This window comes from Schistocerca nitens, chromosome 7 (assembly GCF_023898315.1).
Source record: "Schistocerca nitens isolate TAMUIC-IGC-003100 chromosome 7, iqSchNite1.1, whole genome shotgun sequence".
In the NCBI taxonomy this organism is placed as follows: Eukaryota; Metazoa; Arthropoda; class Insecta; order Orthoptera; family Acrididae; genus Schistocerca; species Schistocerca nitens.
Window position 1 is genome coordinate 200,828,463 of NC_064620.1, and position 21,478 is coordinate 200,849,940.

General features: G+C 42.2%; 1 protein-coding gene across 1 annotated transcript; it reads right to left on the bottom strand.

Annotated features, from left to right (window-relative positions):
* Positions 1 to 15,789: 15,789 nt before the first annotated feature.
* LOC126195533 (putative gustatory receptor 2a) lies at positions 15,790 to 16,377 on the bottom strand. Its single transcript, XM_049934160.1, has one exon. The coding sequence runs from the start codon at positions 16,375 to 16,377 to the stop codon at positions 15,790 to 15,792; it is 588 nt and encodes a 195-aa protein (XP_049790117.1).
* Between the last annotated feature and the right edge of the window lie 5,101 nt (positions 16,378 to 21,478).

Genomic DNA, 21,478 nt, shown 5'->3' on the forward strand with positions numbered 1-21,478 from the left:
TGTACACTATAGACATACATTACTAGACTGTCAATGCCGTATACAGTATCATTGGTGTCACTGAAGCCAGCAGTTTAGGATAGCAATATGGCGGCGAGCGCAAAGGACGTGTAAACAGCTCTTTATTTACTGATAAAACACGCGTAAGAATTGAGGATAAACTAATACTCGTATGTTACCTTTAGAATTTTGACATAATGATCAATACAAGCGTTGTGTTTAGCTGTAATCTTTCGTACGGCAGACGAAAGATGCAAGGAAAGTAACATGTCTCAATACACGCACAACTAGAAACATCTTACGTGCTTTTACTTTTGTACTGTATTTAAGTCATTACAGTTTGTCTTATCCGAAACACATCAGTATTTCATCGGTTTAAGTATGTTTAATAAGCTGGAATTAACAGAAGTAGCTTAATGATGTGTTTTTAACTACTTCTGATCAACTTCAACTTTGCTTCGAACAGTATGGTCGTTATGAAAGTGTTCTTTTTAAGTAGAACCTGCTATTTGTCGTTGATAACAAGTGTCTTTATTCATTTGAGTAGTCTTCGGAAAACTACAGTCTGCTTTATACGTTGATATATGTAACCTGATTCTCTTCTCATAACACGATTCTACATAGCAAGCAAATATTTGCGCAACTGCAAAAATTCTTTAAACCACCTCGTAAAGCTTACAACACCATTTCATTTCAGAAAATTGTGTTACTACCGCAAACAAACTTCCTGACACCACTATCTTACCTCACCAAAAGCCAGGCTTTAGTAAAAGCTACGTCTTTGTCAGTCTCGTAATGTATGTCTGTGGTATTAGATATTATCGGAGTGGTAGCGAGCGAAGAGTTGTTGAGTCGAAAGTGGTCGGACGCAGTCTGCGGTGGAGAGAAGCCGACTAACACGAGACGTCGCAGCCTGCCGTGCTACTGATGGTGCTAGTAGCACCGAAGGAGACTTTGTTATTAATAACTTAGTTATTAATTGAGGATTTTTGGTAATATGCCATTTTGCAACACATAGTTGTTGCTTGCTTGCACACTGAAGAGATTTTCTCAGATTTGTGTATTCGGACATTGGGAATAATATTCGTATCTTTCTGATGGCCAGAGAGGTGTTTATTGAATGTGGACTTTGTGGAATAATTAAAGTCTGTGTATAGTTTGTCAACATTTAAGTAATCTATTTTGTGAATGTGATAAATTAAAGTCTTTGTTGATAGCTTCAATTTCTTTACATCGGTGAAGGCCAATTGACCAAACCCCTCCTTATCATTCGATTTCTATATAAAAAATGCAGTAGTTATTGCAATTATTATGACCATGCGTTGCACTCTGCATGGATCACAGTATTTCTTTTGAAATATTTTTAGCGTGTTGCTGATTACGCAGTTGCAGCGGCAAGACGAGGTAAGTTGTCCGTTGCGTACAGGAGTATTGCAGAACAGTTGTTAGGAAGGAGTTGTTAGAGAAAGTTTTAAAACTCCCAGTCAGATACTTGACAACTGATTTCTTTATAATTTGAAGGAAGAGTGAATAATTCCTGTTTCTTTTTGTTCTCAGGCAGAAACCTATTATTGTCAGGGATGCAACTGCACATATTTCCGTTCGTCTTTCAGAAGAACAAACAATAGTTACAAATATACATGAGTTTAAAAGTAATTACTTATCAGTTTCACCTGTCGATCTGTATGGCAGGATTTCGTTTCGTTGGACGATGTCGCGGTTACAGATGCTTCGTCTTGCTACTGCATTTGCAAAGTTTTATGCAGTAGTACTTGGTTAGCAGTTGTAGCATAGCATTGTTGCTTGCGCGTTGCTTCGCATTAATTCAAAACTTCTTTTTCAGCAGTTTTCTAGTTCAGTATTAGTTTTGTAACAGTAAAGGTAACAGCTCTGTGTAAGATAGTTGTTTTGCATTCTCTATTATTTTCTTTATTGCTACATCGACAATGAAAATTAGAACACGGGCTGAAATGGACAAGACGGTAGAATTAGCTTCAAATGAAGTGTCGGAAAACTTGAGATATTGTGTAGAAAATTCTTCACGGCATAATGAAGTCAGAGAACTTTCGAACAATACTATGAATAATCAGGGTGCAGGCTATTATCTCCTAGTCTTGCGTGACGAACTGCAGGGAACTACACGCAATTCAGCCGATCAAAATACCATAACACAAGCCGATTTTGTTATGAGAGATTCAGGTATTGCTTCTACTTCTGAAGAGAAAAATAATTTTTCCTTCACCTCTTTCAGTAATAATATTACGCAATTAATGCTAGCTTAGCTTGATGAGAAGGGAAAATTCAGTAATGAATGGTATAGAAAATGCCATAATGTAAATAGGGAATTTAATAATGAGATAAAAATATTTAACGACGATCTTCGTGGCAAGATCAAAGAATCTAGTATCAAACAGGAAGAGAACTTTAAATTGTTTCGGGATGAGAGTAACAATAATTTAAGTCGTAAATTCGAGGAAATCTCAGAAAGATTGAAAACTCAGGTATGCGAGTAACTCAAGTCTGACATTAATAATCTTGAGTCGGGACTTGATCGGGTATAGTCTGTTGATATTGTTGAGCTCAGACAACAGATGTCATAACTAGAATTGCAAATAGAGGAATTACCACAAAAGTTCGAGTCATTACAGTTACAGACTAACACTGAAATTTCAAAGACGCAAAATCAGTTGATGACTGTTGCAAAACGTGTCCAAGAATTATCCGAGAGAGTGACGCAAACAGTAACGTTATAAAAAAGCATATAAACCTTTGCCAATGGTGAACAATAGTACGGCACATTAAATTAGGATAGTAACACATTGCATGTTTGAGAAAAGTAGATCTCGAAACAGCGCTGAACCCCGATATAGCTGCTATGTAAGTTTAAGAACAAGCCGAAAGCTATCGGAAATGTTTCTGGTTTTAAGCCCCTATAATTGAAACTGTGCTAAAAATATGAAATTCCTTCAGAAAGTCCAATCCAAAACCCTCCTCATCCCTATGCAGAATAACTGTCGAGTCATTAACGTTACTTTCTCTCTTACCCAATAAATGTTCTTTGAATCTAAATTTGGTTTGTTTTTCTGTGTGTCCCGTGCAGAAATAGGGACAATCATTACATCTTCTTTTATAGACACAGAATGAGAAAGTTATTCGTCGTTACTCTTTCAGGTGTGCATTACATTTTTTTCCAAGACTGTTGTTAGTTGAAAACGACACTTTACAGCCGCCTTCTTAACAAGAAATATGTCTGTTTGGCATCAGGACCTATGTGAGTGTCATCTGGGCGTAAGTCCCCTGCTGGCTTATCCATTCTGTCCTGTTGTTTGTCTACGTGTGTGATACGCGTCTACCACAAATTTCACATGGATCATTTTTACTGTTTACAAAGTCATATGGCTATAACGTAGCGTTTATATGGATCATTTTATTGTTGACTACGTCCTATGACCTCTTTTGTCATTTCACGCAATATGTGACAAGTAAGTTTATTTCTAATTGCTACTGTACGTAATTTGTTATGTTTCTTTTTACTGAACGTATGACTTCCATGAACTAGTGGTAATATATCCTGTTTGTACGTGTTATTACTTCTTCTGAGGAAGAGAGATTTATATCTGCCCACACCTAGGTAAAGCTCTGAAGAAATTTTTAATGTGCATCTGGTAGGCTGTATGATCCCCAATTTATCCAAGTCAGTGGTGTTTAAACTTCCGAGTGTCTGCTCAGGACGAAATCTGGAACGGTGACGTACTGTAATTGTCTTCTGCAGCAGCAGGGTTTAACATGTTTGTAATCTCGACTTTCTTAATTTGACTCAGTACAAAGGACCAGTGGAAACTATGTTTTCAGTCTTATTATTTTACCCACGATCATAAAAAAATCAGTTGCTCTGCGGTGTTTTACTGTGTAATGTACTGTATTTATATAGCCCAAATTTTATTGAAATCATGTTTTATGCTGCATTACACTGAGTACCTAGTTTAAATTATACAGATTTATACATGTGTGTCGTGATGCAGTAGGATATGATGTTACATTTCAGTGAGTCAACCATTTACTTCTCTTTATATCTGTTGTGACGGAAGTGATATCATTCATAAGTAATATTAGAAAGGAAATGTAAAATATTCTGACTAATAAAAGCTGGGCAACGATGTTTTATAATTGAAGTGGTCAAAGCGTTATGAACTTTTATATATTTTGGCTTCGTTGTTAGCCTTGGTTTATAGATTACTAGTGAACCGTCAATGTTTTGCAATTGCTAAATATGTATGGAAATTTATTATACATCCTAAGCTGCTTCTCACCCCCCCCCCTCTCTCTCTCTCTCTCTCTCTCTCTCTCTCTGTCCACTCTTCCTCACCAGTTCTTTGTCCATCTCCTGCTTCTCCCCCCTATCTCTATCCATCACCACCTTCCACCTCTTCTGTGTCTAAATTCTCCTACCCCTGTCTTTCCCAATCTCCTCCTACCACCTCTGTCCATATCCCACCTCCCTTTCTATTCATCTCCTCTCTCTGACCGTGAATCTCGTTTATTGGTATTGCAGATTCGTGTTCTGTAGTGGTATTCTAATGATAAGCAGATTAGCCATAAACACAACTCTTCTGTTTACTGTAAAAACCGACTTCGAGAAAGAAAACAAAAGACAGCGATAACCAGTACATCGTTCTGTGTGGTCCGCAGCTCGTGGTCGTGCGGTAGCGTTCTCGCTTCCCGCGCCCGGGTTCCCGGGCTCGATTCCGGGCGGGGTCAGGGATTTTCTCTGCCTCGTGATGACTGGGTGTTGTGTGATGTCCTTAGGTTAGTTAGGTTTAAGTAGTTCTAAGTTCTAGGGGACTGATGACCATAGCTGTTTAGTCCCATAGTGCTCAGAGCCATTGTTCTGCGCAGTAACACATACACACTCATACAGTATATACACACTTCACACACACACAACATGTTGACAGCACTCTAATCGAATAATGTTGCCAACGTGGCCAATCCCCCGGTTCCGACCAAAGATTTCAGGAGGCTTCCCTTTGATGTAAAGCGTAAGCCCGCTCCCACCAATTCCAAATTCGGATCCCCTTCTTGCCCCACCAACAGCTTGTCTGATATTTCGTCGAACAGAATCGCGGCTCTTCAACGGACACGATTTCGAACAGGAGTGAAGTGGGCTGTTGGATGTCGTTACATATATGTTACAAATATACAGGGTGATTGTAATTAAACTTTCAAAACTCTGTAGAAATAACACCACTGGTCAGAATGACGTCAAATTGCAACGCAATATTATCGGAGAAGGGGGGAAAATACATGGAAGAAGGATAAAAATAGTGTGAAAATTGACCAATAGACGGTGCTTTATGTGTCAGAATACGCAAATGAGAAGGGGGGAAAACGTATGGAAGAAGGATAAAAATAGTGTGAGCAATGCTCAATAGATGGCGCTTTATGTGTCACAATACGCAAATGAAAACACTTGTCATGCGCACGACCCATTGAAATTGGTATAAACACGCCAGGTACACTGCTTTTCCTCCTTGCCATAACTGACTCAATGCACGATCGCGCTCTGCTTGTAAGGCTGTATTACAAGAATGAGGACTGTGCACACGTCGCTCAGCAGAAGTTCCGGACACCGAAGGGTTTGAAAAATGGCGTTGGTCCGATGACTGCCTTGAGTCTGAAGAAAATAATTCGGAAATTCGAAAAGACGGGCTCTTTTGATGTACAACCTGGTAGATGGAGGAAACGAACTGATTCGACGTCAGTTGAAGCAGTGCCCACATCGTTGCAGGAGGAGAGAAGTGGTGATGTGCAGAGGTGTAGTGCACGGAGAATTGCCCGAACATTGAACATACCCGTCAGCTCGGTGCGAAAAGTCCTACGAAACATCCTTCTTTTTGCCATCCCTTCAAAATTAACCATGTGCAAGAGTTGCTTCCTGTTGAATTGCCAGCAAGAGAGATATTTGGTTTAGAATTTCTTGCTCATGTGGAAGTGGACAATGACTGGTAGTGGAAGATTTTGTCGACAGACGAAGCCCACTTCCATCTGACAGGATATGTCAATACACAGAATTGTCGAATATCCACACGCAATCCAACGCAAATCCACACGCAAGTCAACCAGTACCACTTCATCTTGAAAAGGTCACTGTGTGGTGTGGTTTTACGGCATTATTTATCATAGGGCCATATTTTTTCCAAGAGACAGGTGCTTCTGTTCCTGTTACCTGCAACATCATTGGTAAGCGCTATGAGTGTCTCTTGCGGAACCACGTCATTCCAGCTCTCCAACAGCGTGGATGAGAGGATGGGATCATTTTTATGGTAGATGGCCCATCTTCGCACATTGCAAATCCATTTAAGCAGCTGCTGAAGCGCCATTTCGGAAATGCTAGAATTATCAGCCACCATTTCCCTACAGCGTGGCAGTCGTATTCAACTGATCATAATCCGTGTGACTTCTGACTGTGGGGCTATCTGGAAGATATGTTCAGTGTTCCGATTGGAAACTTAGCTGCGTTGAAGGCACACATTGCGCAACACATTCTGAACGTGACTCCGGAAACACTCGATCAGTTGTGGAACATGCTGTTTCTCGATTTCAACTTGTTACAGAACACGATGGGCAGTATATTGAACATGTTTTGCGCCAGTCACACGGAAATTAATAATCCGATTCGATTTTGAGCGATGCTTTTTATGCAGTTTTTGGCCTCAGGATAATTAAAAACCGATGTGATTGATGCTTTTATGCGGTTTTTGGCCTTAGGACAATCAAAAACCGATGTGACTGGTGCTTTTTATGCGGTGTATGGAATAAGGACAGTTAAAAACCAATGTGGTTGATGCTTTGTATACGGTTTTTGATCTCAGGGCAATTAAAAACCGATTTCTCCCATCCGATGTGTTATGAAGTTGCCGTGGTGGATGGGCTTACGTAACTAACAATATCACACCTGTATACGCATGGACACTGAATAGTACAGTTTGTTTACCGTCAAACTTACACCTTAGGCGTTTTTGTATGACTCATTTGTCACTTGTAGTCGACCACTATTAAATTATGATGCTTGCAGCGCCATCTATTGTTACGTTTTGTAACCATTTATTTTTCTTCTGCCATATGTTTTCCGCCTTTCTCCGATAATATTCTTTTGCAATTTGACGTCATTCTGACCAGTGGTGTTACTTTCTACAGTGGTTTGAAAGTTTAACTTTAATTGTATCCACCCTGTATGTAATGAGAAAGAATACATATGGGAGAAACAATTTGTCTGATTGCAAGAAAGAATATAAATCCCCACAGTTTCCCAGCAGAGCACAGCAAAACATTTCCTTTCTCACATTCGTTTTCAACAGGAAACCTGTACACTGTTGTCAGAAAAATACATAGTCCATCTCCGTCTGAATGTCTATTAGCATTTTGTGTAATAATTGAAGTAACTAAGTCAAGAACTTTTCGAGGTTTTGGCAACGCTTCTTATTTATGTACACTCCTGGAAATGGAAAAAAGAACACATTGACACCGGTGTGTCAGACCCACCATACTTGCTCCGGACACTGCGAGAGGGCTGTACAAGCAATGATCACACGCACGGCACAGCGGACACACAAGGACCCGCGGTGTTAGCCGTCGAATGGCGCTAGCTGCGCAGCATTTGTGCACCGCCGCCGTCAGTGTCAGCCAGTTTGCCGTGGCATACGGAGCTCCATCGCAGTCTTTAACACTGGTAGCATGCCGCGACAGCGTGGACGTGAACCGTATGTGCAGTTGACGGACTTTGAGCGAGGGCGTATAGTGGGCATGCGGGAGGCCGGGTGGACGTACCGCCGAATTGCTCAACACGTGGGCCGTGAGGTCTCCACAGTACATCGATGTTGTCGCCAGTGGTCGGCGGAAGGTGCACGTGCCCGTCGACCTGGGACCGGACCGCAGCGACGCACGGATGCACGCCAAGACCGTAGGATCCTACGCAGTGCCGTAGGGGACCGCACCGCCACTTCCCAGCAAATTAGGGACACTGTTGTTCCTGGGGTATCGGCGAGGACCATTCGCAACCGTCTCCATGAAGCTGGGCTACGGTCCCGCACACCGTTAGGCCGTCTTCCGCTCACGCCCCAACATCGTGCAGCCCGCCTCCAGTGGTGTCGCGACAGGCGTGAATGGAAGGACGAATGGAGACGTGTCGTCTTCAGCGATGAGAGTCGCTTCTGCCTTGGTGCCAATGATGGTCGTATGCGTGTTTGGCGCCGTGCAGGTGAGCGCCACAATCAGGACTGCATACGACCGAGGCACACAGGGCCAACACCCGGCATCATGGTGTGGGGAGCGATCTCCTACACTGGCCGTACACCACTGGTGATCGTCGAGGGGACACTGAATAGTGCACGGTACATCCAAACCGTCATCGAACCCATCGTTCTACCATTCCTAGACCGGCAAGGGAACTTGCTGTTCCAACAGGACAATGCACGTCCGCATGTATCCCGTGCCACCCAACGTGCTCTAGAAGGTGTAAGTCAACTACCCTGGCCAGCAAGATCTCCGGATCTGTCCCCCATTGAGCATGTTTGGGACTGGATGAAGCGTCGTCTCACGCGGTCTGCACGTCCAGCACGAACGCTGGTCCAACTGAGGCGCCAGGTGGAAATGGCATGGCAAGCCGTTCCACAGAACTACATCCAGCATCTCTACGATCGTCTCCATGGGAGAATAGCAGCCTGCATTGCTGCGAAAGGTGGATATACACTGTACTAGTGCCGACATTGTGCATGCTCTGTTGCCTGTGTCTATGTGCCTGTGGTTCTGTCAGTGTGATCATGTGATGTATCTGACCCCAGGAATGTGTCAATAAAGTTTCCCCTTCCTGGGACAATGAATTCACGGTGTTCTTATTTCAATTTCCATGAGTGTATATTACATATATATTCATACATTAAAAAATATATAGCATATGTCTGTCTGACAGTTCATTAGAGTATCGTCCAAAAATTTGAATTAAGTTGGTCACTGACTTTTCAAGATTTTTAATAACTTTGCTCCTTTGCATGTCACATATATATTTATTTATTGTGTATATTAAAAAATGTACAGCCTCTGTCCATCCGATTACTCATTACGATAACGTGGAATAAGTTGTAGCAAATCGGCTAAGAACCATCCGAAATTTTTGCTAACAACCTTTCCCCTTTATATGTGACATGTATGTTCATACATTAAAAAACATGTAGCCTGTGTATATCCAAATGATCATTAGAACGTTGTACAAAAATTTGAAGTACATTAGGCGTGTACTTTTCGAGATTTTTACTAACAACTTTAACCAAAGACTTGTTTTCATACAGTAGTATAAATTGTATATATATTTGTAAACCATACATATAACGGGCGTTCAAAAAGAAACGAGACGGAGGCATAATTACAGAAACCAGGGGACCAAAAATGGCATAATCACAGGGAGAGGGTCCGGACTGTATGGAGGGTGGCCGAGAACCTCCCATTTGAATTTCTACAGGAGTGCCCCGACTGTGTTGGTCGTATGAGGCTTTGCATTGTCATGGAGCAGAATGACCCCACGGGTGAGATTGCCTGGTCGTTTTGATTTGATCGCTTGGCGAAGGGGGGTCAGGGATTGCAAGTAACACTGGGCATTCACTGTTGTCCCGTGCTGCAGGAAGTGAATCAGAAGGGGACATCTTGGTCAAAGAAGGATGTCAGCATAACCTTTCCCGCATTCGTGTGGACGGCGACGTCCTGCTGTACGTGTGGAACTGGTTAACATAGCAGATCCGAGGTTTTAGAGACAGCCATTCAGCGCCATGGGACACAGTGGGACAAGTGTCTCAAATAGCCAAGGTCAATACAGATACTGGTTTCTGTAATTATGCCTCCAGCTCGTTTCTTTTTGAATGCCCCTTATATTAAAGATATGTAGAGTATGTCTGTCTGAACATATATTAGAGCATCATGTAAAAATCTGAAGTAAACTGGAAGACCCTTGTGATTTTTGCCAACAATTTTATATATATGATTGGCCATGGAAGATTTTGTGGACAGACGAAACCCACTTCCATCTGACAGGATATGTCAGTACACAGAATTGTGAATATGGGCAACGGAAAATCCAAACGCAAATGCCCAACTGAATGCTTATCAGACGATCTTTTAAAAATTTGAAGTAAATCGATCAAGAACTTTTTGAGGTGATTTCTAGTAATAAAACTGCCCCTTTACATAGTGTATATATAATTATTTACCATATATTAGAACTATACGTAGGTTCGCTTGTCCGAACGTTTATTAATGTATCGTGTGAAAATTTGAAGTTAATAGTTCAAGTACTTGTCGGGATTTTTGGTAGCAACGTTCAATGCTGACTTGTCTTTATATGGTAGTACAGAAGCACATACAAACAGTTGCTCGCGTTGACTCTCGCACAGTAAAGTGGTATGTTTTGTTAAAACGTGCGACAGCTCATAACAGTTCGACAGTTTCAGGTGGCACAAGCTTCTTAGTTGTGTGTTTTCTTCTCTTTCATATATCTATAGTGTCAGTAACGTCTCAATTCTCATTTGCGGTAACCACTGTTTGTCTGGGAATGTCAGTGTGTCACAAGGTTCTCATTTATTTGTCACCCAGGTATGTGTGGGTCACGTATGATAATTTTTGGCTAATGCTTCAACTATTTCCCCAGTTACCATGTCTTTATTACGTCACTTTCTTGTCTGTCTGCCTGATCGATACAAATTTTGCAATTTATTTTAAATTAACTTCGAAATGAACTACACACTTTATAGGAAGGCGCAGAACAATGTAACTCACTTTCTTATTTGGTGTATGGCAGACGGTGCTGTGTGTACTGTTGTCATTTCCCCTTTTTCTTGTTCCAGTAGCGAATGGTTCTTGGGAACAACGATTGTTAGCAAGCCACTGTGCGAGCTCGAATCTTTCTAATTTTTACTTTCACGGTATTTCCGCGAGATTTACGTAGGACGAAGCAGTATATTGATTGAGTGTGGTGAAGAGAAACTGAAATTTACCATATTTCTCTAATGTAATCTCATTAAAATGTTTGGGATCGATTGATAACTTTCACACACAAACGATTAAAAAGCAGAAAATAATTATTTAAATCAAAATTAAATTTTAATCCACCGAGTTTGTAAATCGGACAAAAAAGTATAAAATAATTTCTCCTAGCCCAGTACAGATTCCTAATCCCAAGCAGACAGTCCTGAAAATATATGATCGTGAATTTTTAACAGCTATAAAAACACTTGTAAGGTTTAAAAAGAAAAAGGTGTAACGTATAAAATACATAACTGATGTATAAGTAATTCACCTGCTTACTGTTAAACTACTTACTAATTGATGCATTAGTAGTTCACCTTCCTGTTATCATCTACTGCATTCCCCCACGTTTCTCGTTTTAAATCTTACAAGTAATTCATGGCTATTAAAAATTAACAATCACAAGTTTTCGAAACTATTTTTATGGGCTAGGAAAAATTATTTTATACTTTTTAGTCTGGATTAGAAGCTTGTTTGGTATATTAAAAATTCTTCTTTATTTAAATTATTATTTTTCTGCAGGAGAGGAGAACAGAGAAAAGAACTTCACGTGTGTTTTACATATAATGATGTCTTTAGTGTCGCAAGAATATTATTGACATTTTTCTCCTGATGCGATGAATCTCATGGGTAACCAGTAGATGTCCTATTATTATATCTTTCCCGTAGACATCAAGCCTGATATGACTTGCCTCATGTGCTACACAGTGGAAGCAAGTTTGAGCAGCTACTGATGATAGACGAAATTAAAATATTAACATACGCTGTAGGTCTTACAGTACAGACTACTAACTTTATTTGGTACAGGTGGTTTGTCTGAGGGTCCATTCTAGTACTGACGTCAAGTGATTCAAAGGAAAACAAGTTAGACCTCCGTTTATTATACACGAATTGGCAGAACGAAAATAAATACAAGATTTTACTATAAAATATTTGGGAACCTATTTATTAGGATTTGGTTCTTTAGACATACAGTGTATCTCACTGAAAACTTCGTATAATAAGGAAGAGTGTTGTCCCTTGGAGTACTTTTCAAACTTACGCCTCTAGCCCTCCCTTTAAAGGGAGTTTAATTTATTTTCTTGTTTAAGTTTTTAGTGATAACATTGGTTTTTTTGCGTGATATAGTCCTTCTATGAAATTGCAAGAAATTCTCCAGAAAAGTAAAGTTTTCCAAATGTGAAAGAAATGTTCACCACACATGGTCATGTACCTAGGAACAAATATTCGTTAAAATTTTAAAAAGTTTTCGTCGAGAAAGTCTTGTCAGTTCTGTATTTAATAGCATCTCTATTACTTTATTACTCTACTGCAGACCAATAATAGCAAGTGAAATAAAATTAAGTATAAATATTATCAGCAACGAATTGCAAGTTAAATACATTTTGAAATAGGAGGTATTTGAGAATAACAGCATTTTCCGTTTTCAAGACAGGGAAAATTATAAGACATTAAAGAATCTTAGTTCATTTGCAAATATCACATGTTGCACTGTAGAAGACTTTCTTCTGTTCTAACCCATTTCATCCCATTGTTGCGCACATGCAACACAAAGCTTAAGTTCACAAAATGCAGTCAAAATGAACTTCTTATACAAAACTCATCTTGCATGTCTTAAAAGACATTCACAAGTTCGTGTATAGCGGGTATAATAGCAGATATTTTTAAATGTGCTACCTTAATACGTTTACACATCAGTTGTTCCTTCTCCACATCGAACCGTCTTCTCACAAACACGTCACGTGATTCACTACCCGATATTTTCTGCACAGTCCTAACTGCACCGCTAAGTGGAGTATGTCAATCAGTATAGACTAACTGTTTTTCATCCATGTGTCCACATTCCAACGCCCGACCTGCTGCCCAGAAGAAAATAAACAATATAGTTTTGCTCTTACCACACGAACTTGAGGTACTAATCAGCGCCGGCCGCTGTAGCCGAGCAGCTCTAGGCGCTTCAGTCTTGAACCGCGCGACCGCTACAGTCGCAGGTTCGAATCCTGCCTCGGGCATGGATATGTGTGATGTCCTTAGGATAGTTAGGTTTAAGTAGTTCTAAGTTATAGGGGACTGATGACCTCAGATGTTAAGTCGCATAGTGCTCAGATCCATTTGAACCATACTAATCAGCTCAATAAGCTTAATAGCTATAATTATTAATATGAAAATGAAATAAATACTGACGTAATTTTGTTCAGTGTACTGTCCTCAGTCACCATTAAAAACATCTGAACTTACTGAAAACTTTGTTTTGCATGTGGGCAACACTGGAAAGTAATGTGTTAAGGTACAAGACTGTGGACTCCTGAAGAAGTATGGCTTAACTGTGTGCGTAGTTCTGAAAACAAACGGAGTTTTACTGACTGTAATATTCTGTAATTGAAGAATAACAATATTATCCTAATAGCTTAAATATACTATAAAGAACATATAGGGTAAAACTAGAATAGTTATAAATGTTTCAGAATGGATACAGTCTTGGCTGTGAAATTATTTAATATCAACGACGCGTTTCACCCTTTTGGGACATCATCAGATTGTGTGGAAGTAGCTGCATATGTAACCCATCCATCGCAAAGCCATATAAAATGGAAAACGGACGCAATAGTAACTGGATAAGTAATCCATCCGTTATAAAAACATATAAAATGCAAGTTGGTCCCTGGGCACACTAGCTGACTCCACCGTAACAATACAAAATAGGACCATGTTTACAAAACAAACGTGGTATGACCCGCGTGCAGCACATACCACGTTCATTTCGTAAGCATGGCCCTATTTTGCACTGCTATTGCGAAGTCCTCAGGTGTGCTCAAGGTCCAGCTTGCATTTTATGTGTTTTTATGACGGATGGATTCCATATCCAGTTACTACTGCGTCCATTTTCCATTTCATATGGCTTTACGACGGATGGGTTATACATGCAGTTACTTTTACACACTCTGATGATGCCCCCAAAATGGTGAAACGCGTCATTGAGATTAAATACAATACTGGTCATTAAATTTGCTACACCAAGAAGAAATGCAGATGATAAACGGGTATTCATTGGACAAATATATTATACTAGAACTGACATGTGATTACATTTTCACGCAATTTGGGTGCATAGATCCAGAGAAATCAGTACCCAGAGCAACCACCTCTGGCCGTAATAACGGCGTTGATACGCCTGGGCATTAAGTCAGACAGAGCTTTGATGGCGTGTACAGGTACAACTGCCCATGCAGCTTCAACACGATACCACAGTTCATCAAGAGTAGTGACTAGCGTATTGTGACGAGCCAGTTGCCAAGCCACCATTGACCAGACGTTTTCAATTGGTGAGAGATCTGGAGAATGTGCTGGTCAGGGCAGCAGTCGAACATTTACTGTATCCAGAAAGGCCCGTACAGGACCTACAACATGCGGTCGTGCATTATCCTGCTGAAATGCAGGGTTTCGCTGGGATAGGATGAAGGGTAGAGCCATGGGTCATAACACATCTTAAATGTAACGTCCACTGTTCAAAGTGCCGTCAATGCGAGCCATAGGTGACCGAGACGTGTAACCAATGGCACCCCATACCATCACGCCGGGTGATACGCCAGTGTGGCGATGACGAATACACGCTTCCAATATGCTTTCACTGCAGTGTCACCAAACAAGGATGCGGCCATCATGATGCTGTAAAAAGAACCTGGATTCATCCGAAAAAATGACGTTCTGCCATTCTTTCACCCAGGTTCGTCGTTGAGTACACCATCGCAGGTGCTCCTGTCTGTGATGCAGCATCAAAGGGTAACCGAAGCCATGGTCTCCGAGCTGATAGTCCATGCTGCTGCAAACGTCGTCGAACTGTTCGTGTAGATGGTTGTTGTCTTGCAAACGTCCCCATCCGTTGACTCAGGGATCGATACGTGGCTGCACGATCCGTTACAGTCAAGAGGATAAGATGTTTGTCATGTCGACTGATAGTGATACGAGCCCGTTGGGATTCAACACGGCGTTCCGTATTACCCTCCTGAACCCACCGATTCCATATTCTGCTAACAGTCATTGGATCTCGAACAACGCGAGCAGCAATGTGGCGATACGATAAACCGCTATCGCGATAGGCTACAATCCGACCTTTATCAAAGTCGGAAACGTGATGGTACGCATTTCTCCTCCTTACACGAGGCATTCACCAGGAAACGCCGATCAACTGCTGTTTGGGTATGAGAAATTTGTTGGAAACTTTCCTCATGTCAGCACGTTGTAGGTGTCGCCACCGGCGCCAACGTTGTGTGAATGCTCTGAAAAGCTAATCGTTTGAATATCACAGCATCTTCTTCCTGTCGGGTAAATTTCGCATCTGTAGCACGTGATCTTCGTGGTGTAGCAATTTTAACGGCCAGTAGTGTAGTACCCCAAACAGGATTTTTTTTAAATGGCTTCATGTCTCACAATAATAAAAACAGAAGAAAATGCCGTAAATGGTAATGGCGATCTCTGGTGCGCGTTCCTTCATTTTAAATTCGGTCACTAGATTGAAACACAGACCAGATATAACATTCTCCTGTACAAAAAGGTACGATTGATTGAAGAATAGTTTGTATTTTCCACGTACTCATTAGAAGGATATAGGCACACGCCACTAGTTTTATATTTGCAAGACTGTGTTTACAGCAAAGATAGTTTCCATGCATGGCACTTCAAGGAAGATGGGCTCCCTAGTTAAAGACAATATGTAGTGCTTTAGGTAGGAATTTGTATAAGAATCACGAGATAGGCGACTGCAGCACTAACAGTAGTTACGAACATCTGAAGGTCGATGTTATAAAATCCCATGGCGGAAACACATAGTCTGTCCACCGGAAGTCGTAGAACGTCCGCTGCCGGCCCGGAACGTAGCAGCGGCTCCAGCCTGGACAGCAACAGACCAGTTCTGTCGGCGCGCTCGGCCGCCGAGGAACAGGCCCAGCAGACCGCCAACTGGCGACACAGGGCGTTAGTAAGGCTGAAAGCGTTCATGAGTACTAGCGCGCTCTTGTTTGCTAGCTGGTAGTGTGCTTCACTTGTCACGCATACAAGCCAGTATGCGCAGCAGGTCATCACGACGAAATCTCCCAAGACCGCCAGCAGCAGTGCGGGTCCGAAGTGGAGACTGCAGAGGCGGGCGCAACGGTGGAGGGCCAATCTGGCGCGCTGAAGTCGACGCACCTCCGCCCCCACCGCCCCCGCCACCCCCGGCTGTCCCGCGCGCGTCGCCAGCTCCTCCAGAGCGTCCTCGCTGCCCGTCGGTGGCCAGGTACTCCTCAGCACGTGCCCGCACACGATGCCCATCCTGTGTCGAAGTAGCAGCACAGTGGCGAAAAACTGAACCCTCCATATCGTGACAAATGCTTGTAGACATATCATGATGGACATCCTTGGATAGTCTGCGAAGTTATAGGATGCTAGTGAGCTAACTGGTATAACAACCATGATGAGGACAGCACTCAACAGTGAAACTGCTGTAAAGCGAGTTTTGCGATATATTTTCGTTATGTAAGTGCGATCTCGCATGGTGAACAGTGCATCTACCTTTTCCAGCAATTTCGTGATGCCACTAACGAAATTGTGCCCAGTATATAGACATCTGCATAACAATATACCTGGCTCTAACAAAACCAGTAAAACAAAGAATACAGTTGTAACACGGCCCGCCACAGGAAACCTTGGAGTTATTTCCATTAGACGCACTTCTTTATAAAAGCAGTAGAGGCCAGAGGCACAGATGCACGTAAGCCATATCACTGGTATGACGTATCCTAAGAGTCTCTTTAATGACGTGCCGAAGGGACAAGATGACGAATCTTTGCTACCACTGATAATGGGAGCCAGACCAAAGATTTGGAACATAAGGTATAAAGGCCTAACTGCCTTTTGGATGCTATAGCCACTCGTCCGAGAAGCAAAACTGTATGCACTGCACATTATCCTGCGAGCTACTCTCGTGCTTTCGAACAGCTCTAACGACTGAGTTGCGACCCTGCCGGCGCAGCACACCATAATTCCAATTTCGTTAATGAGGTAACGATCGAAACGTAAATTCGTGAATACCAGTAATGAGTCTTTAGCTTGACAGGTTAATTAAGCAAGAAACCTTTCGATCTGTGTATCCTGAGGCGCGGTGCTCGTAGAACTATGTTACAATCAATATCAAGTAAACCACGAAAGTCATAAGATAATACAATGAACATGACAAACATAAGTTTTCAAATTTTTGTATATTCCTGTTTTGTTTCTATAATTACAACAATGGCAGCCGACATAATCATGGAAGCCTTTGAAGCAACGGCCTTTGGTTCAGCTTCTTTACGCCCACGTTGCTGGCTCAGATACTTGGACGAGACGTTTGCTATACGGCCTCATGGTGAAACGGAGCTACGGAAGTTTCAGGAATATTTGAACAACATGCACGGGAAGATACAGTTCACGCTCGAAGTAGACAAGAATGGTGCAATTCCATTTCTAGAAGCCGGCCGGTGTGGCCGAGCGGTTCTAGGCGCTACAGTCTGGAACCGCGCGACCGCTACGGTCGCAGGTTCGAATCCTGCCTCGGGCATGGATGTGTGTGATGCCCTTAGGTTAGTTAGGTTTAAGTAGTTCTAAGTTCTAGGGGACTGATGACCTCAGAAGTTAAGTCCCATAGTCCTCAGAGCCATTTGAACAATTTGAACCATTTCTAGACGTCGAAGTATACAGGACAACGGAGGGCACACTGGGGCACAGACTATATCGCAAGCCTACACATACAGACAGGTATCTGCACGCCCAATCCTACCACCACCCAGCGCAGAAGAACTCAGTCATCCGTTCTTTGGCAACCCGTGCGCTCGCCTAAGTGATGCTCAAATCATAACACCCGAGCTTAAAAGGCTACGCACAAAGTTTCTAGCCCATGGCTACAGCCGTAAGTCGATCCACACAGCCTTGTCGACGAACAAAAGTAAGCATAAGCAAGAAATAGACAAACTGCAGCCAACAATGCACTTACCTTGTGTGAAAAATGTTACTGACCGAATAGGCAAACACCTTCACCGGGTTGGGGTGCAGCCCGTCTTCTATAGTGGTCGCAGGATCCAGGAAGTGCTAGGCTCCACTACGGACAGCGTGGGTGCATTACACGCTGCAGGCGTCTACAAGGTGGAATGCTAACGCGGAGAGGCATACATCGGTGAGACTGGCAGGCCAATAGCAAAGCGCATTCGGGAACACGAGCGCTATATTCGTCTAGGGAAACACAACAAATCTGCAGTGGCAGAAAATCAGCAAGACTGCGGAAAGGAAATAAAATTCAGCGAAGCCTGTGTGTTGGCCAAGCAGCCGGTTATGACGAAACGCAAAATCTGGGAGGCCATCGAAATACCTAAACACCCTAATAAAATGAAGAGAGAGGATGGACTCAGGCTTGTCCCATCTTGGCTGCCAGCAATCAGAGCCTAACAGACCGCACTGTCCACATAAGGCACGAGCATTACCGGCGAGTAATTGCCACAGGCTAATAATGGAAGCAAGGCTAAAGAAAAATCAAGACACTTTCATAGGATTTGTCGACCTGGAAAAAGCGCTCGACAATGTAAAATGGTGCAAGCTGTTCGATATTCTGAAAAAAGTAGGGGTAAGCTATAGGGAGAGACGGGTCATATACAATATGTACAACAACCAAGAGGGAATAATAAGAGTAGACGATTAAGAACGAAGTACTCTTATTAAGAAGGGTGTAAGACAAGGCTGTAGCCTTTCGCCCCTACTCTTCAATCTGTACATCGAGGAAGCAATGATGGAAATAAAAGAAAGGTTCAGGAGTGGAATTAAAGTACAAGGCGAAAGGATATCAATGATACGATTCGCTGATGACATTGCTATCCTGAGTGAAAGTTAAGAAGAATTAAATGATCTGCTGAACGGAATGAACAGTCTAATGAGTACACAGTATAGTTTGAGAGTAAATCGGAGAAAGACGAAGGTAATGAGAAGTAGTAGAAATGAGAACAGCGAGAAACTTAACATCAGGATTGATGGTCACGAAGTCAATGGAGTTAAGGAATTCTGCTACCTAGGTAGTAAAATAACCAATGAAGGACGGAGCAAGGAGGACATCAAAAGCAGACTCGCTATGGCAAAAAAGGCATTTCTGGCCAAGAGAAGTCTACTAATATCAAATACCGGCCTTAATTTGAGGAAGAAATTTCTGAGGATGTACGTCTGGAGTACAGCATTGTATGGTAGTGAAACATGGACTGTGGGAAAACCGGAACAGAAGAGAATCGAAGCATTTGAGATGTGGTGCTATAGACGAATGTTGAAAATTAGGTGGACTGATAAGGTAAGGAATGAGGAGGTTCTACGCAGAATCGGAGAGGAAAGGAATATGTGGAAAACACTGAGAAGGAGAAGGAACAGGATGATAGGACATCTGCTAAGACATGAGGGAATGACTTCCATGGTACTAGAGGGAGCTGTAGAGGGCAAAAACTGTAGAGGAAGACAGCGATTGGAATACGTCAAGAAAATAATTGAGGACGTAGGTTGCAAGTGAGATGAAGAGGTTAGCACAGGAAAGGAATTCGTGGCGGGCCGCATCAAACCAGTCAGTAGACTGATGACCAAAAAAAAAAGAAAAAAATTGCCGCAGCGCGGCCGATGTCCAGCATTTGGTAAACGGGGCAGCCATTCGATGGTGACCACCAATCATGGCACATACCACAAGAGAGGTTACGCTCTTCCTCCACCGCAATAATCTATAAAAATAAATTTCTCTCTTCTTCTTCCTTAAGTGGCCCATGAAACGAACTATTTTTTAAAATAATGACGTAACGGCATGCGCAGTGAACAGTAACAACAAAATATAAGGACACTGCATAGCTATAACGCACCGGTAGACCCAGAAGAAGGCCGCTGCAACCGTGGCCGAAACGTTGGTTTTTCTCCAGAAGCAGTATTTTTAAACATTATGACGCAGTACCACACCCAGAAAATTTTTATGTCGATAACAATTCTCCACTACAGTCTTCTCTGTTAATGTTAATAAGCCTTTGTATTGAAACGCAAATGCGTTATAGGTCCATTTCCTGCCTTTTCCCTGCACTCATAATTTAGACACAAAGGAATTAGAGACGTTCGTTTCGAGCAGGCATTGATTTAAATAAATGGGGAAAGATGAAAATTTGTGGCAGACTCGGATTCGAACCCGGGTCCCCTGGGGTGCCTTCGCCTCTTATGAGGCCAATTGAGGAGCTCCTTGACTGAAATGTGGAGCCACCACTGACGAAAACTGACAATGGCCAGGAGAGTAGTGTGCTGACCACATGACCTCCATATCCGCATCCGATGACGCCCAAGGGCTGAGGATGACACGGTGGCCGGTCGATACCGTTGGGCCTTCGAGGCCTGTTCGGACGATGTTTGTTTGTTTTTATAATCGTAATTCAGTTACCACGTTAAGCGCGTCATCAGTCCTATGGGAGCTTACAGCGGACTCTTCGTTTGACAGACACGAAACGTGTTCGCAGTTAGAGATGTAAACCACCTACAGCTGCGTAATGGAATGACGACAATGCAACTCCGTGCTGGACCGGGTGTCGAACCCGGATTTCTATCTTTACGGATTTCCCGCTTCGGCTATCCGAGCAGAAGTCATGGTCAGACCCAAACTGTGTATTTCGTCGTCCATGCCTCATCCCTGCATAGCAAAGGCTGTATCCAGATTAAAAAGACAAATGTTGTCATTTCAAAGAAGTTTATTAAATCATTTAGTGTAAAGATGGTATTTTGATTTGCACGTATTCCAAAAGGTAACCATCTTAATCATCTGTTTAGTTAAATTTCTAGTTGAATAGCGCCCAGATATTTTTGTGTTTTTCTTTTAACTTCCACAACAATATCAACGCACTTTATGCACCTTCCCTTCCCTTATTTTCCAACTGGTGTTTCCTTCTTGTATCGACACTGACTGGAGTTCGTTCATGTGAATACATCTGCCAGTTATTCCTCTAATATCTTTATTGACGTTTTCAGTCCCATCGAATCTCCGGATCCAAACAGCGCTTTCACAACATCGTTGTTCAAAACAAGATCAAATGTTAACTTTCGATACCATTTTACTATCTTCCTCACTGGAGAGATATATGCACTCGTCTGATCAGAAAGGTCAACAGCAGTTTTCACCTCATTATTATGTTCAGTGAGAATTTTTAGTTTTCGATAAACCCCTCTTTTGGTTGTCACGTTTTCCGTTTCACTCAAATTTAGAACCAAAATGTGTCTTTGGTCTCTGCATCTGAGGACCGTAATTCCTTGACTATTCTCTTTTTCAGTCACTTACCCAAGTTTAGATTTGGTCGTTACAGTTCCTTTGGGAATTCCTTTGCCATTTAGTCAAATGGTACCAACCAAATGC